At 58.6% G+C, this 17191-nt stretch overlaps 2 protein-coding genes and 1 long non-coding RNA gene across 8 annotated transcripts in view; 1 reads left to right on the top strand and 2 right to left on the bottom strand.

The window, feature by feature from the left end:
* Window positions 1-1915: 1915 nt before the first annotated feature.
* LOC125687592 (SUN domain-containing protein 3-like) lies at window positions 1916-15608 on the top strand. 6 transcript variants are annotated; one of them, XM_048932790.1, is made up of 10 exons: window positions 2284-2427; window positions 3121-3182; window positions 3314-3369; window positions 3786-3826; window positions 4159-4294; window positions 4571-4655; window positions 5140-5252; window positions 5585-5752; window positions 6338-6424; window positions 6530-7321. In XM_048932790.1, the coding sequence occupies exons 1-10, from the start codon at window positions 2408-2410 to the stop codon at window positions 7301-7303; spliced, it is 1542 nt and encodes a 513-aa protein (XP_048788747.1). In that variant the 5' UTR covers window positions 2284-2407; the 3' UTR covers window positions 7304-7321. The 6 variants fall into 6 exon arrangements, with proteins under 6 accessions (XP_048788746.1, XP_048788747.1, XP_048788745.1 ...); XM_048932788.1 differs by lacking the exon at window positions 2284-2427 and adding an exon at window positions 15205-15608 and having other exon boundaries at window positions 2437-3182; window positions 6530-6917; XM_048932789.1 differs by lacking the exon at window positions 3314-3369 and having other exon boundaries at window positions 1916-2427.
* Window positions 3461-4491, bottom strand: LOC125687594 (uncharacterized). The gene is made up of 3 exons (XR_007374186.1): window positions 4354-4491; window positions 4101-4258; window positions 3461-3583 (listed from the first exon to the last, which is right to left on the bottom strand). It is a non-coding gene; the product is annotated as an uncharacterized LOC125687594 (long non-coding RNA).
* A 445-nt stretch (window positions 15609-16053) lies between the features above and the next one.
* LOC125687598 (maltase-glucoamylase-like) overlaps window positions 16054-17191 on the bottom strand; it is a gene marked incomplete at its 5' end in the record, with an annotated part of 85852 nt that continues 84714 nt past the window's right edge. Inside the window, one exon of the mRNA XM_048932797.1 lies at window positions 16054-16694. Within this exon, the coding sequence (XP_048788754.1) occupies window positions 16632-16694 (63 nt within the window). The remainder of the gene's footprint in view (window positions 16695-17191) is intronic.

Genomic DNA, 17191 nt, shown 5'->3' with positions numbered 1-17191 from the left:
CACTTGAGATAGCAGATATGGCAGTTTGGTTCTAGGTGACCCAACCAGGACCCATTTGAGACAGTAGATTTAGGACTGGGCTCTAGATACCCCAACCAGGACCCGTTTGAGACAGTAGATTTATAATTTGGCTCTAGATATCCCAACCAGGACCCGTTTGAAACAGCAGATTTGGGGGTTTGGCTTGAGGTAACCACATCTGAATCCATCGGAGGTAGCAGATTTGGGGGTTTGGTTCTAGGTAACCCAACCAGGACCCATTTGAGAGGAGAATTGGGGGGCTTGGTTCTAAGTAACCCAATGGAGACCAACCTTGAGATAGCAGATTTGGGGGTTTGGTTCCACGTAACCCAACCAGCACCCATTTGGGACAGCAGATTTGGGGGTTTGGTTCCAGGTAAACCCAATGAGGACTCATTTTAATTTTGGGGCCAGCCAGCCAAGAGCTCCAACTGAGACCAGAAACCAACCACAAACATGAGAGAAGGAGAACAGGAAGAGGATTTGGGGTCGCGAGGAGGGGAGGTGAGGGACTGGTGTGGTTCTGAAGCAGCAACATCTGCAGGCTCAGCTCCACTCCAGCGTGTAAACCCTGCCTAACTCCAGTGCAAGCTGCGTGACCAAAAGGACCTTGGGGGAAAAAGAAATAGAATGAAAATTGATGTTAAGAACATATATACTACAATAATATTGGCAAGAAGTTGTAGCAGAGGAGGTTTATGTTGGATATGAGGAGAAACTGCTGCTCTCAAAGGGTGGTCAGGCACTGCAATGGCTGCACAGGGAGGTGGTGGAGTCGCCAGCCCTGGTGGTGTTCAAGAGGCGCCTGGATGAGGAGCTGCGAGAGATGGTTTGGTGCTGGTGGCACTGATAGGAACAGGAGGGGGGTTGGACTGGATGATCTTGCAGCTCGTCTCCAACCTTGTGATTCTGTGATGCTGTGTGTGTGATACACTGCTGGGCACTGCTGGTCCTAATAGCCCAGGGCTCAAAAGTTCTCGTGAGCCGTCAGAAAAGCCCAGCGTGGAGCTGGGTGGCTCTTCTGGAACGAAGCCCTGCCTGTCTGTAGCTGACAACAAGCACTGCGGTCCCAGCTGTACCCCGAGCGCGGCTTTGGAGCAGGAAACAAACTGGAGTCTCCCTGCTGTGGCATTCAGTTGGAGGAGAAGATCCAGAGCAGATTCATTCTCGCAGTCAGAGATGGGGAACATAAATGGGAAGGAGATGCGGAGGTCGGGGTGCTGTTTGTGCAGACCAACATCCAGGGTTGGTGCAGATGGTGAGGAGGCCCATGGAGTTGTTCCAGGCGTGAGGAAGTCAGGGGTTCACCATGAGCAAATCCATCGGTGCCCAAAAGCAGGAAGGGCTGATGAAAAATGCTGCTGGGACAGAGCTGGGGGTCAGAGGAGAGCAGAGCGACCTGGGGAAGGGAGCAGCTGAGCAACCCTGCTTTGATGTGTGTGTGCTTCACGAGATTGGGGGTGAGTTGACAGGGAATGGAGCAGATAGATAGACGGATGGATGGATGGATGGATGGATGGATGGATGGATGGATGGATGGATGGATGGATAGATGGATGGATGGATGGATAGATGGATGGATGGATAGATGATAGATAGATAGATAGATAGATAGATAGATAGATAGATAGATAGATAGACGATAGATAGATGATAGATAGATAGATAGATAGATAGATAGATAGATAGATAGATGATAGATAGAGGGAAGGGAAGGGAAGGGAAGGGAAGGGAAGGGAAGGGAAGGGAAGGGAAGGGAAGGAAGGGAAGGGAAGGGAAGGGAAGGGAAGGGAAGGGAAAGGAAGGGAAGGGAAGGGAAGGGAAGGGAAGGGAAGGGAAGGGAAGGGAAGGGAAGGGAAGGGAAGGGAAGGGAAGGGAAGGGAAGGGAAGGGGAAATGGGAGGGGAGATGGGAGCAACCTTACAAGGTGTTTCCTATCTCGGAACACTGCACCCAGGTTGTTCAGAGCAATCGAAACCGCTGTCAGCTTTGTGAGGAAGCATTTATTGGGGCACTGCGCAGCTCCGTGTCCCAAACACGTCCCTCCTACACGGTGCTCTCCCTCCCCCCGCCAGCCGTTCAGCCATTCCTAAGGCTCCGCTCCTCAGAGCCATCGCCCTTCCCAATGCAGACCCGACTTGCACTGCCCACCCTGGGCGAATGTGGGCCTGGTGCTGGGCTCCGAGCCCCGGCTTCCGTCCCTGCCGTGAGCTCACAGAAGGCGCCCGGCCGCCGGCCATTGTGACATCAGAGCCCCCGTCCCCCTGGGCCGCGGCGCCGCGCAGCACTGCAGTCCCGCGAGGACAGCGGAGCAGGCGAGGGGAGAGGTGCTCGTGTCCTGGCACGAGAGCCAGCTTTTGCCTGTGTCTGAGTTGGAAGGAGCCCAAATGCCGGCCCGGCAGGGCAGGTGGGTGCAGCAGGACCCAGAACGTGGGGAGGGGAAGCCAGGAGCACCGCGTGGCGCCGGGCTTTGGGCAGCCAGGAAGCCGCGAATGGCGTCGGCTGGGGACAGCCCTGCCCCCGTGGCACAGCAGAGCCCTGCGCTCTGCCCTGGCACCGGAGGCTCTTGCGAAAGGGCCCTGGGAGCTGCATGAAAGCAAGGGGGGAGTCTGGCACGTGGGGAGGAAGAAGGGCGTGCAGCAATACAGGCTGGGGGAGGAGCTGCTGCAGGGGAGCTGTGCAGAGCTGGGTGTCCTGGGGGGCGGCAGGTCGGCCGTGAGCCAGCAGTGTGCCCTGGTGGAAACATGGCCTCCTGGGGGGCAGGAATGGGGTCCCAGCGTGTCTCTATGGGTCCCAATGGGTCTTAATGTGTCTCTATGTGTCCCAATGCGTCCCAATGTGTCTCTGTGTCCCAATGGGTCCCAATGTGTCTCTATGGGTCCCAATGGGTCTCTATGGGTCCCAACGTGTCTCTATGGGTCCCAACGTGTCTCTGCGGCTCTGAAGGTGTCCCTATGGGTCCCACTGTTCCCTGGAGCAGGCTGCCCAGGGAGGTGGTGGAGTGTGATGCTGTGATCTCTGCTGGGCAGAGGAAAGCACTGCAAGGATCCCAGGAGATCCCAGCTGGGCCGCGCTCACCGCTGTCTGCTCTCTCCCTTAGGCGATTCTCTGCTGCGGAGAGGGGAAGGACGACTCCGGTCTGGCTGCTTTCTCCCCTTTCTGGTGAGTGCTCCCCACCCAAAGCCATGCCAGCAGGGCTGGGCAGCGGGACTGTCCCACACGGCGTGGGTCTGCAGGAGGAAAACGGGGCTGCGGAGCAAACTAACGGTCTGTCCCACCTGATCTCCCCACAGCTGGCATTTGTGTACTCATCCTTTGTGTACTGGCATGGAGGAGCGACGTCCTGCAGGTCAGTGCTGCAGGCTGCGCGGCAGAGGCCAAAGCAACCCCCATTGAGCAGCAGGGGGAGTTTGGCCACGGGCTGAGATGGAGGGTGGGCTGGGGGTCGCCTGGGCAGCAGGGTGGGCTTCGGTGCGGAAGCATCTTCCCAGCGCCCGGCTCGGGCTGAAGGCGGCAGCGCGGGGGCAGAAGGGGCCTTTGGCCCATGCCTGGCACCGGGGAGCCTGAAGGGGCCGGGAAAGCCGAGGGAGAAGCAGAGATGCTGTGCGGCACGGGGAGGCCTTCAGAGCCCGGCTTTGGGCAGCGCCGCTCTGCAAACGGCTGGGCAGCAGCAGGAAATTCTGCCGGCGGTTCCCTGGGAAGCCCCTGCGGAAGCCCTGGCCGCGCTGCTTGTGCCTCCTGCCATCGAACGCCTTTCTCTTCCAGGTGCGGTCAGTAGGACCTGCGCCCCAGCTCCCAGCTCTGGGGTAAGAACGCTTCCTCGCCCTGCGCAAGGCCTTTCCCTTCCCTTCCCTTCCCTTCCCTTCCCTTCCCTTCCCTTCCCTTCCCTTCCCTTCCCTTCCCTTCCCTTCCCTTCCCTTCCCTTCCCTTCCCTTCCCTTCCCTTCCCTTCCCTTCCCTTCCCTTCCCTTCCCCTTCCTTTCCCTTTCAGAAGGCAGCCCTTGGCAAAGGCAAAGCGGAGGAGGAAAGGGGCACTGGGCTCCAGGAAGGAAGGGCACAACCCCCCCCCAGGATCCTTCACCTCTGCAGCTCTGAGCTCTGTGAGCAGTGCTCAAGGCTCGCTTTGCCTTTGCCTTCAGGAACTCTCGGGTTCAGATGGAGAAGAGGCAGGAGCTGGAGGCGAGATCCACTCAGCTGTCGGCCCAGAAGGGCCTCATTCTCCAAGCCCTGTTTGACGTCCTGCACGAGAACGGGATCCACGGATTCACCAGCGAGGTGACGGCGCTGCTCCCTCCTGTTTCAGCCCTTTCCAGAGGCAGCTCTGCGCCCCACACCTGGCTCTCAGCTCAGCCCCTCTCGTGCCTTGGAGCCGCTCTGCTCCCCTCGCTGCTGGCTGGGATCAGGGGGTGCTGTGCAGCGCTGTGGGTTCCCTCCCCTGGCTCCTGGGGAGCATCCCTAGGGTCAGGGTCAGGGTCAGGTTCAGGGTCAGGGTCAGCTCTCCTGTGCAGCGTTTTGCTCACTGCCGTCTCTCCGTTCCCTGTTTCTTGCCAGGAAATCCTGCAGTCGACCCAGGAGGCCATGGAGAAAATGGTGGAGAACGGCGCCTGGCTGCCCAACTGGGCTCTGCAAACCCTGGGTACGTCGACAGGCAGCTTCAGTGCCCTCAGCTCTGCGCCTGGCGCTCCCCAAAGCTGCCGAGCTCTGCTTTCTGCCCGCTGTCTCACAGAGCTTTGGAACGGCTGAGCTCTGCAGGGACCTTACAGCCCATCCAGCCCAGCTCCCTGCCGTTGGCAGGGCTGCCACCCTTTCCATCGGGTGCTCAGGGCCCCGTCCAACCTGGTCTCAGCAACGGGGCACCCACGGCTTCTGGGGGCGGCAAGAATTTCCTCCTGCCATCCCATTCAATCTCCCCGCTCTGCGAATTCACAAAGCCTCCACCTGTGCTCCTGGGGCTGAGCGGCTCCTCTCCCCACTGCTCCATCAGTGCCTCAGGCTGGGACTCCACACTTCCCACACACACAGGAGGGATTTTGCACCCCAGGAGCTTCGTGGAACGAGCATTGGCTCCTTCAGCTCCCCTCTGGGCCGCCCCACTGCACGTCTCTCCATCTTCCTTCCAGGTGCCACCATCGATGCTGAGCGGACGTCCCAGAGTTACGGCGGGGCAGGCAGGCAGCACGGCTGGCTTTCCCCACTCTTCTCCAGCGCCAAGCCTCCTGAGACGCTGCTGCAGGTACGGCAGGACAAACGGCGCCTGTGTGTTGGCTGCAGCTTTCTGGCTGCACAAGCGAGCGCGCAGCGATTTCCTTTGGCCCAGCTGCGCTGCTCAGCCCACACTGCCCCACGTTGCTGACAGCGTGGGTGATGGATGGCTGACAGAGAGCTGACGGGTGCTGGGAGGGCTGCCTGCCACCTCTGGGCAAGCAGAGAAAGGCGGCTGAGCCCAGAGCTGCCGTCCCCAGCTGTGCCCGTTCCCCTCCTGTCCTCCTGCCCCTGCTCCTCGCCCACCGGCCGGCTCTGCGGCTCTTGGCCTCGCTGCTGACAGACGCGTCTCTCTCATTGCAGGCCGATATTTCTCCTGGCAACTGCTGGGCTTTCCGAGGATCCGAGGGCGACGTGGTCATCCGGCTGCCGCAGGAAATCCGGCCCTCGGCTGTCACCGTGTGGCACATCTCCACGGCGGTCTCTCCCTCCGGGGAAGTCAGCAGCGCCCCCAGAGAGTTTATTGTCTTGGTAAGTCTGTGCTGCTGCTTCCAAGGGAGGAAAACCCCGAGGAAAAGCTTTGGCACTGAGCCCCACGAGGCCCCATAGCGGTGGGAGCTCTATGGGTCTCTATGGGTCCCAATGGGTCTCTATGGGTCCCAATGGGTCCCAATGTGTCTCTATGGGTCCCAATGGGTCTCTATGTGTCTCTATGGGTCCCAATGAGTCTCTATGGGTCCCAATGGGTCCCAATGTGTCCCTATGGGTCCCAATGGGTCTCACTGTGTCTCTATGGGTCCCAATGGATCCCAATGTGTCTCTATGTGTCTCAAGGTGTTTCTATGGGTCCCAATGGGTCTCTATGGGTCCCAATGTGTCTCTATGGGTCCCAATGGATCTCTATGGGTCCCAATGGATCCCAATGTGTCCCTATGAGTCCCAATGTGTCTCTATGGGTCCCACTGGGTCTCAGTGTGTCTCTATGGGTCCCAATGTGTCTCTATGTGACCCTGATCCAGGTCTATGGATACCTGAGGTGTGGGGGGCAGCATGGCGAGCGTTCCTTTTCGCACGGCCTGCCCTAAAGCGTGACCGAAATCGTCTCTTGTCTTTCAGGGAATGGACGAGGACAAACCACCAACCTCCCTGGGCTATTTCATTTACGACATCAAAGGAGAGATCGCCCAGACCTTCCACGTGCAGGTATGGCCAGTCCTGGCAAGAAAGGCTTGGCCTGCTCAGCCGGGCCCTGCTCTGCTCTCCCTCCCGCGGGGAACACAGACGAGGCGGCCGTCCCACCTTTGGCAGCGATGCTTCTTCCTGCTCGAGCACAGCAGCCCCCAGGCTCCCCCAGCATCACCTCTGCCCTCCCTCTCCCCTCCAACATCCATCAGGAGATGGGAGCAACACCCCCAGGCTGTCAGTTTGGGGGCACCATCCATCGCAAAGCCTGGAGGAAGCACACCAAGACCCCCACAGCACCACCTCTGCCCTCCCACTCCTCTCCATCATCATTCAGGAGATGGGAGCAACACCCCCAGGCTGTCGGTTTGGGGGCATCATCCAGCAGCCAGTCTGGGGGCATCATCCATCATACAGCCTGGAAGGATACCAAGACCCCCAGACCCCCCAAGCACCACCTCTGCCCTCCCACTCCTCTCCACCATCCTTCGGGAGATGGGAGCAACACCCCCAGGTTGTCAGTTTGGGGGCACCATCCAGCAGCCAGTCTGGGGGCATCATCCATCGCACAGCCTGGAAGCACACCAAGCCCCGCAGCCCCCAGCCCCCCCCACAGCACCACCTCTGCCCTCCCGCTCCTCTCCACCATCCTTCAGGAGCTGGGAGCGGCCCCCTCGGGGGGGGGCATCGTGCAACACCTCTAACAGCACTGCCTGGGGGAAGGACGACAGGCACAGCAGCCCCCAGACTCCCCCAGCATCACCTCTGCCCTCCCGCTCCTCTCCACCATCAGTCAGGAGGTGGGAGCGCCCCCGGCGTGCGGATTTGGGGGCATCGCCTGACAGCCAGAGAACCACCGCTGCCATCAACGGGGCTTTCCATGCTGCGCTGTGCCAATAAATACAAATTACCATCACAGTTGTCCTGTTGTCGTGTCCTCATTTTTAAGATCCAAAGACCCCTTTGTTCATGCCCCATACCCCCATGTTTTTTAGCACCCTACGCTTCATTTCAAGCTTCCAAGTCTAGCGATTATTTTTCGGTTTTTGGGGTTTTTTTGCTTTTTTTTTATCGTGTGTGTGTACAAACAAACATTTTTGGGCCCAAAATCTGAATTTCTGAGGGCCCAATGCCTCATTATAGAGTCAGAAGCCTCAGTTTTAAGTCCACCCCTCAATTTTTGCGCCTTATTTTGGGTCAATTTCATGCAAATAGTTCTAGGTAACCAACCAGAATCAGAATCCATCTGAGGTGGCAGATTTGGGGGTTTGGTTCTGGTAACCCAACCAGGATCCATTTGAGACAGCAGATTTGGGGGTTTGGTTCCAGGTAACCCAATGGAGATCCACTTGAGATAGCAGATATGGCAGTTTGGTTCTAGGTGACCCAACCAGGACCCATTTGAGACAGTAGATTTAGGACTGGGCTCTAGATACCCCAACCAGGACCCGTTTGAGACAGTAGATTTATAATTTGGCTCTAGATATCCCAACCAGGACCCGTTTGAAACAGCAGATTTGGGGGTTTGGCTTGAGGTAACCACATCAGAATCCATCGGAGGTAGCAGATTTGGGGGTTTGGTTCTAGGTAACCCAACCAGGACCCATCTGAGGTGGCAGATTTGGGGGTTTGGTTCCAGGTAACCCAACCAGGACCCATTTGAGAGGAGAATTGGGGGGCTTGGTTCTAAGTAACCCAATGGAGACCAACTTGAGATAGCAGATTTGGGGGTTTGGTTCCACGTAACCCAACCAGCACCCATTTGGGACAGCAGATTTGGGGGTTTGGTTCCAGGTAACCCAATGAGGACTCATTTTAATTTTGGGGCCAGCCAGCCAAGAGCTCCAACTGAGACCAGAAACCAACCACAAACACTTTGCACAATGAAAATATATTACACAAATCTGAGAGAAGGAGAACAGGAAGAGGATTTGGGGTCGCGAGGAGGGGAGGTGAGGGACTGGTGTGGTTCTGAAGCAGCAACATCTGCAGGCTCAGCTCCACTCCAGCGTGTAATCCCTGCCTAACTCCAGTGCAAGCTGCGTGACCAAAAGGACCTTGGGGGAAAAAGAAATAGAATTAAAATTGATGTTAAGAACATATATACTACAATAATATTGGCAAGAAGTTGTAGCAGAGGAGGTTTAGGTTGGATATGAGGAGAAACTGCTGCTCTCAAAGGGTGGTCAGGCACTGCAATGGCTGCACAGGGAGGTGGTGGAGTCGCCAGCCCTGGTGGTGCTCAAGAGGCGCCTGGATGAGGAGCTGCGAGAGATGGTTTGGTGCTGGTGGCACTGATAGGAACAGGAGGGGGGTTGGACTGGATGATCTTGCAGCTCGTCTCCAACCTTGTGATTCTGTGATGCTGTGTGTGTGATACACTGCTGGGCACTGCTGGTCCTAATAGCCCAGGGCTCAAAAGTTCTCGTGAGCCGTCAGAAAAGCCCAGCGTGGAGCTGGGTGGCTCTTCTGGAACGAAGCCCTGCCTGTCTGTAGCTGACAACAAGCACTGCGGTCCCAGCTGTACCCCGAGCGCGGCTTTGGAGCAGGAAACAAACTGGAGTCTCCCTGCTGTGGCATTCAGTATGAGGAGAAGATCCAGAGCAGATTCATTCTCGCAGTCAGAGATGGGGAACATAAATGGGAAGGAGATGCGGAGGTCGGGGTGCTGTTTGTGCAGACCAACATCCAGGGTTGGTGCAGATGGTGAGGAGGCCCATGGAGTTGTTCCAGGCGTGAGGAAGTCAGGGGTTCACCATGAGCAAATCCATCGGTGCCCAAAAGCAGGAAGGGCTGATGAAAAATGCTGCTGGGACAGAGCTGGGGGTCAGAGGAGAGCAGAGCGACCTGGGGAAGGGAGCAGCTGAGCAACCCTGCTTTGATGTGTGTGTGCTTAAGGAGATTGGGGGTGAGGTGACAGGGAATGGAGCAGATAGATAGACGGATGGATGGATGGATGGATGGATGGATGGATGGATGGATGGATAGATAGATGGATGGATAGATGGATGATAGATAGATAGATAGATAGATGATAGATGATAGATAGATGGATGATAGATAGATAGATAGATAGATAGATAGATAGATAGATAGATAGATAGATAGATAGATAGATAGAGGGGAGGGGAAATGGGAGGGAAGGGAAGGGAAGGGAAGGGAAGGGAAGGGAAGGGAAGGGAAGGGAAGGGAAGGGAAGGGAAGGGAAGGGAAGGGGAAATGGGAGGGGAGATGGGAGCAACCTTACAAGGTGTTTCCTATCTCAGAACACTGCACCCAGGTTGTTCAGAGCAATCGAAACCGCTGTCAGCTTTGTGAGGAAGCATTTATTGGGGCACTGCGCAGCTCCGTGTCCCAAACACGTCCCTCCTACACGGTGCTCTCCCTCCCCCCGCCAGCCGTTCAGCCATTCCTAAGGCTCCGCTCCTCAGAGCCATCGCCCTTCCCAATGCAGACCCGACTTGCACTGCCCACCCTGGGCGAATGTGGGCCTGGTGCTGGGCTCCGAGCCCCGGGTTCCGTCCCTGCCGTGAGCTCACAGAAGGCGCCCGGCCGCCGGCCATTGTGACATCAGAGCCCCCGTCCCCCTGGGCCGCGGCGCCGCGCAGCACTGCAGTCCCGCGAGGACAGCGGAGCAGGCGAGGGGAGAGGTGCTCGTGTCCTGGCACGAGAGCCAGCTTTTGCCTGTGTCTGAGTTGGAAGGAGCCCAAATGCCGGCCCGGCAGGGCAGGTGGGTGCAGCAGGACCCAGAACGTGGGGAGGGGAAGCCAGGAGCACCGCGTGGCGCCGGGCTTTGGGCAGCCAGGAAGCCGCGAATGGCGTCGGCTGGGGACAGCCCTGCCCCCGTGGCACAGCAGAGCCCTGCGCTCTGCCCTGGCACCGGAGGCTCTTGCGAAAGGGCCCTGGGAGCTGCATGAAAGCAAGGGGGGAGTCTGGCACGTGGGGAGGAAGAAGGGCGTGCAGCAATACAGGCTGGGGGAGGAGCTGCTGCAGGGGAGCTGTGCAGAGCTGGGTGTCCTGGGGGGCGGCAGGTCGGCCGTGAGCCAGCAGTGTGCCCTGGTGGAAACATGGCCTCCTGGGGGGCAGGAATGGGGTCCCAGCGTGTCTCTATGGGTCCCAATGGGTCTTAATGTGTCTCTATGGGTCCCAATGCGTCCCAATGTGTCTCTGTGTCCCAATGGGTCCCAATGTGTCTCTATGGGTCCCAACGGGTCTCTATGGGTCCCAACGTGTCTCTATGGCTCTCAAAGTGTCCCTATAGGTCCCACTGTTCTCTGCAGCAGGCTGCCCAGGGAGGTGGTGGAGTGTGATGCTGTGATCTCTGCTGGGCAGAGGAAAGCACTGCAAGGATCCCAGGAGATCCCAGCTGGGCCGCGCTCACCGCTGTCTGCTCTCTCCCTTAGGCGATTCTCTGCTGCGGAGAGGGGAAGGACGACTCCGGTCTGGCTGCTTTCTCCCCTTTCTGGTGAGTGCTCCCCACCCAAAGCCATGCCAGCAGGGCTGGGCAGCGGGACTGTCCCACACGGCGTGGGTCTGCAGGAGGAAAACGGGGCTGCGGAGCAAACTAACGGTCTGTCCCACCTGATCTCCCCACAGCTGGCATTTGTGTACTCATCCTTTCTGTACTCATCCTTTGTGTACTGGCATGGAGGAGCGACGTCCTGCAGGTCAGTGCTGCAGGCTGCGCGGCAGAGGCCAAAGCAACCCCCATTGAGCAGCGGGGGGAGTTTGGCCACGGGCTGAGATGGAGGGTGGGCTGGGGGTCGCCTGGGCAGCAGGGTGGGCTTCGGTGCGGAAGCATCTTCCCAGCGCCCGGCTCGGGCTGAAGGCGGCAGCGCGGGGGCAGAAGGGGCCTTTGGCCCATGCCTGGCACCGGGGAGCCTGAAGGGGCCGGGAAAGCCGAGGGAGAAGCAGAGATGCTGTGCGGCACGGGGAGGCCTTCAGAGCCCGGCTTTGGGCAGCGCCGCTCTGCAAACGGCTGGGCAGCAGCAGGAAATTCTGCCGGCGGTTCCCTGGGAAGCCCCTGCGGAAGCCCTGGCCGCGCTGCTTGTGCCTCCTGCCATCGAACGCCTTTCTCTTCCAGGTGCGGTCAGTAGGACCTGCGCCCCAGCTCCCAGCTCTGGGGTAAGAACGCTTCCTCGCCCTGCGCAAGGCCTTTCCCTTCCCTTCCCTTCCCTTCCCTTCCCTTCCCTTCCCTTCCCTTCCCTTCCCTTCCCTTCCCTTCCCTTCCCTTCCCTTCCCTTCCCTTCCCTTCCCTTCCCTTCCCTTCCCTTCCCTTCCCTTCCCTTCCCTTCCCTTACCTCCCCTTCCCTTCCCTTCCCTTCCCTTCCCTTCCCTTCCCTTCCCTTCCCTTCCCTTCCCTTCCCTTCCCTTCCCTTCCCTTCCCTTCCCTTCCCTTCCTTTCCCTTTCACAAGGCCGCCCTTGGCAAAGGCAAAGCGGAGGAAGGAAAGGGGCTGGGGGATAAGGAAGGGCACAACCCCCCCCCAGGATCCTTCACCTCTGCAGCTCTGAGCTCTGTCAGCAGTGCTCAAGGCTCGCTTTGCCTTTGCCTTCAGGAACTCTCGGGTTCAGATGGAGAAGAGGCAGGAGCTGGAGGCGAGATCCACTCAGCTGTCGGCCCAGAAGGGCCTCATTCTCCAAGCCCTGTTTGACGTCCTGCACGAGAACGGGATCCACGGATTCACCAGCGAGGTGACGGCGCTGCTCCCTCCTGTTTCAGCCCTTTCCAGAGGCAGCTCTGCGCCCCACACCTGGCTCTCAGCTCAGCCCCTCTCGTGCCTTGGAGCCGCTCTGCTCCCCTCGCTGCTGGCTGGGATCAGGGGGTGCTGTGCAGCGCTGTGGATTCCCTCCCCTGGCTCCTGGGTAGCATCCCTAGGGTCAGGCTCAGGCTCAGGCTCAGGCTCAGGGTCAGCTCTCCTGTGCAGCGTTTTGCTCACTGCTGTCTCTCCGTTCCCCGTTTGTTGCCAGGAAATCCTGCAGTCGACCCAGGAGGCCATGGAGAAAATGGTGGAGAACGGCGCCTGGCTGCCCAACTGGGCTCTGCAAACCCTGGGTACGTCGACAGGCAGCTTCAGTGCCCTCAGCTCTGCGCCTGGCGCTCCCCAAAGCTGCCGAGCTCTGCTTTCTGCCCGCTGTCTCACAGAGCTTTGGAACGGCTGAGCTCTGCAGGGACCTTACAGCCCATCCAGCCCAGCTCCCTGCCGTTGGCAGGGCTGCCACCCTTTCCATCGGGTGCTCAGGGCCCCGTCCAACCTGGTCTCAGCAACGGGGCACCCACGGCTTCTGGGGGCGGCAAGAATTTCCTCCTGCCATCCCATTCAATCTCCCCGCTCTGCGAATTCACAAAGCCTCCACCTGTGCTCCTGGGGCTGAGCGGCTCCTCTCCCCACTGCTCCATCAGTGCCTCAGGCTGGGACTCCACACTTCCCACACACACAGGAGGGATTTTGCACCCCAGGAGCTTCGTGGAACGAGCATTGGCTCCTTCAGCTCCCCTCTGGGCCGCCCCACTGCACGTCTCTCCATCTTCCTTCCAGGTGCCACCATCGATGCTGAGCGGACGTCCCAGAGTTACGGCGGGGCAGGCAGGCAGCACGGCTGGCTTTCCCCACTGTTCTCCAGCGCCAAGCCTCCTGAGACGCTGCTGCAGGTACGGCAGGACAAACGGCGCCTGTGTGTTGGCTGCAGCTTTCTGGCTGCACAAGCGAGCGCGCAGCGATTTCCTTTGGCCCAGCTGCGCTGCTCAGCCCACACTGCCCCACGTTGCTGACAGCGTGGGTGATGGATGGCTGACAGAGAGCTGACGGGTGCTGGGAGGGCTGCCTGCCACCTCTGGGCAAGCAGAGAAAGGCGGCTGAGCCCAGAGCTGCCGTCCCCAGCTGTGCCCGTTCCCCTCCTGTCCTCCTGCCCCTGCTCCTCGCCCACCGGCCGGCTCTGCGGCTCTTGGCCTCGCTGCTGACAGACGCGTCTCTCTCATTGCAGGCCGATATTTCTCCTGGCAACTGCTGGGCTTTCCGAGGATCCGAGGGCGACGTGGTCATCCGGCTGCCGCAGGAAATCCGGCCCTCGGCTGTCACCGTGTGGCACATCTCCACGGCGGTCTCTTCCTCCGGGGAAGTCAGCAGCGCCCCCAGAGAGTTTATTGTCTTGGTAAGTCTGTGCTGCTGCTTCCAAGGGAGGAAAACCCCGAGGAAAAGCTTTGGCACTGAGCCCCATAAGACCCCATAGCGGTGGGAGCTCCCGCAGAGCCGCAGCAATGAACACTGGCTGCTGTTAAGTAACAGCCGTATCATTAGCAGCCGTGAATATCGTGATACAAGTGATATAATGAGGTGTGGATTGGGGAAAGGGTTCAGAGATGGGAGAGCTCTAACCGCCATCGTGAGAACTATTGGGAGCGAGCATCAAAACCAAGGGGGGTTAAAAGGGCAAACAGCCCAGTGGTGAGGGGGAACGCAGGGCAGCGCAGCTTCGGGAGAGCCCTGCGCCCGGCCTCAGCTGCAGAAAGCCGCCAGGAATTTGGCCTCTGCGACTCCACCAACAGGAGAAAAGGCCACAGCAAACGCATGGCGAGCAATCCCAGAGGAGATTGCAGAGCGCGGCATCCCGGCCCAGGGCACGGAGACCCTCGGGATGCTCACACGTCTCCGGAGCCTCTGCTGCTCTGCCAGAGCTGATGGGGGAGAAGGGCTCCCACCTTCGGCCTCGGCGCGTTCCTTTTTGCACGGCCTGCCCTAAAGCGTGACCGAAATCGTCTCTTGTCTTTCAGGGAATGGACGAGGACAAACCACCAACCACCCTGGGGTTTTTCATTTATGACATCAAAGGAGAGATCGCCCAGACCTTCCACGTGCAGGTATGGCCAGTCCTGGCAAGAAAGGCTTGGCCTGCTCAGCCGGGCCCTGCTCTGCTCTCCCTCCCGCGGGGAACACAGACGAGGCGGCCGTCCCACCTTTGGCAGCGATGCTTCTTCCTGCTCGAGCACAGCAGCCCCCAGGCTCCCCCAGCATCACCTCTGCCCTCCTGCTCCTCTCCACCATCGCTCAGGAGGTGGCGGGCGGCTTTGGGGGCGGCTTTGGGGACGACTTTGGGAGCAGCTTTGGGGGCGGCTTTGGGGGCGGCTTTGGGGGCAGCTTTAGGGGTGGCTTTGGGGGCTGCTTTGGGGGCGGCTTTGGGGGCGGCTTTGGGGGCGACTTTGGGGGCAGCCATGGCAGCCAGAGAGCCGCCGCAGCAGCAGGAAGGCGCTGCGGGAGGCAAACCGTCCCCCTGCGGGTGCGGAGGGACGACGGCCGGCGGGAGGGAGGAGGGCGGCTGCCTTCCTCCATCAGCAGCGCCGTCCCACGGCAGCGGAGCAGAGCCGGGCTTCGGCCAAGGGAGCCGCGCGTGACGAAGCCTCTCCTCTTTGTGTCGGCAGGTGGAGCCCCACAAAGCCTTCGGCCGCATCATGTTTCATGTGCAGAGCAACTGGGGCAACGTGGAATACACCTGCATCTACAGAGTGGAAATTCACGGCCACATGTGAAACATCTGTGAGAAGGCGGCCATGGAAACATCGACCACCAGGGCGGCCCCCGGTTGCCAGGCCTGCCAACACCACCCCCCGTCCCCCCAAAGCACCACCTCTGCCCTCCCTCTCCCCTCCAACATCCATCAGGAGATGGGAGCAACACCCCCAGGCTGTCAGTTTGGGGGCACCATCCATCACACAGCCTGGAGGAAGCACACCAAGACCCCCACAGCACCACCTCTGCCCTCCCACTCCTCTCCACCATCCTTCAGGAGTTGGGAGCAACACCCCCAGGCTGTCGGTTTGGGGGCACCATCCAGCAGCCAGTCTGGGGGCATCATCCATCGCACAGCCTGGAAGCACACCAAGCCCCGCAGCCCCCAGCCCCCCCCACAGCACCACCTCTGCCCTCCCGCTCCTCTCCACCATCCTTCAGGAGCTGGGAGCGGCCCCCTCGGGGGGGGGCATCGTGCAACACCTCTAACAGCACTGCCTGGGGGAAGGACGACAGGCACAGCAGCCCCCAGACTCCCCCAGCATCACCTCTGCCCTCCCGCTCCTCTCCACCATCAGTCAGGAGGTGGGAGCGCCCCCGGCGTGCGGATTTGGGGGCATCGCCTGACAGCCAGAGAACCACCGCTGCCATCAACGGGGCTTTCCATGCTGCGCTGTGCCAATAAATACAAATTACCATCACAGTTGTCCTGTTGTCGTGTCCTCATTTTTAAGATCCAAAGACCCCTTTGTTCATGCCCCATACCCCCATTTTTTTTAGCACCCTACGCTTCATTTCAAGCTTCAAAGTCTAGCGATTATTTTTCGGTTTTTGGGGTTTTTTTGCTTTTTTTTTATCGTGTGTGTGTACAAACAAACATTTTTGGGCCCCAAATCTGAATTTCTGAGGGCCCAATGCCTCATTATAGAGTCAGAAGCCTCAGTTTTAAGTCCACCCCTCAATTTTTGCGCCTTATTTTGGGTCAATTTCATGCAAATAGTTCTAGGTAACCAACCAGAATCAGAATCCATCTGAGGTGGCAGATTTGGGGGTTTGGTTCTGGTAACCCAACCAGGACCCATTTGAGACAGCAGATTTTGGGTTTGGTTCCAGGTAACCCAATGGAGATCCACTTGAGATAGCAGATATGGCAGTTTGGTTCTAGGTGACCCAACCAGGACCCATTTGAGACAGTAGATTTAGGACTGGGCTCTAGATACCCCAACCAGGACCCGTTTGAGACAGTAGATTTATAATTTGGCTCTAGATATCCCAACCAGGACCCGTTTGAAACAGCAGATTTGGGGGTTTGGCTTGAGGTAACCACATCAGAATCCATCGGAGGTAGCAGATTTGGGGGTTTGGTTCCAGGTAACCCAACCAGGACCCATTTGAGAGGAGAATTGGGGGGCTTGGTTCTAAGTAACCCAATGGAGACCAACTTGAGATAGCAGATTTGGGGGTTTGGTTCCACGTAACCCAACCAGCACCCATTTGGGACAGCAGATTTGGGGGTTTGGTTCCAGGTAACCCAATGAGGACTCATTTTAATTTTGGGGCCAGCCAGCCAAGAGCTCCAACTGAGACCAGAAACCAACCACAAACACTTTGCACAATGAAAATATATTACACAAATCTGAGAGAAGGAGAACAGGAAGAGGATTTGGGGTCGCGAGGAGGGGAGGTGAGGGACTGGTGTGGTTCTGAAGCAGCAACATCTGCAGGCTCAGCTCCACTCCAGCGTGTAATCCCTGCCTAACTCCAGTGCAAGCTGCGTGACCAAAAGGACCTTGGGGGAAAAAGAAATAGAATTAAAATTGATGTTAAGAACATATATACTACAATAATATTGGCAAGAAGTTGTAGCAGAGGAGGTTTGGGTTGGATATGAGGAGAAACTGCTGCTCTCAAAGGGTGGTCAGGCACTGCAATGGCTGCACAGGGAGGTGGTGGAGGCGCCAGCCCTGGTGGTGTTCAAGAGGCGCCTGGATGAGGAGCTGCGAGAGATGGTTTGGTGCTGGTGGCACTGATAGGAACAGGAGGGGGGTTGGACTGGATGATCTTGCAGCTCGTCTCCAACCTTGTGATTCTGTGATGCTGTGTGTGTGATACACTGCTGGGCACTGCTGGTCCTAATAGCCCAGGGCTCAAAAGTTCTCGTGAGCCGTCAGAAAAGCCCAGCGTGGAGCTGGGTGGCTCTTCTGGAACGAAGCCCTGCCTGTCTGTAGCTGACAACAAGCACTGCGGTCCCAGCTGTACCCCGAGCGCGGCTTTGGAGCAGGAAAC

Source organism: Lagopus muta, unplaced genomic scaffold, assembly GCF_023343835.1.
Source record: "Lagopus muta isolate bLagMut1 unplaced genomic scaffold, bLagMut1 primary scaffold_111, whole genome shotgun sequence".
NCBI classification, from domain to species: Eukaryota; Metazoa; Chordata; class Aves; order Galliformes; family Phasianidae; genus Lagopus; species Lagopus muta.
Note: the sequence above shows the minus strand (reverse complement) of the source record. Positions and strands in the feature narration are given on the sequence as shown.

Bases quoted from the DNA above. Each gene is read 5' to 3' on its own strand.
- LOC125687592 (XM_048932788.1), top strand. From the start codon at position 2,837: ATGTGTCCCAATGCGTCCCAATGTGTCTCTGTGTCCCAATGGGTCCCA. The intron at 4,295-4,570 runs GTGACGGCGCTG...GTTTCTTGCCAG, and splicing joins TCCACGGATTCACCAGCGAG to GAAATCCTGCAGTCGACCCA. The intron at 5,753-6,337 runs GTAAGTCTGTGC...CTTGTCTTTCAG, and splicing joins CCAGAGAGTTTATTGTCTTG to GGAATGGACGAGGACAAACC.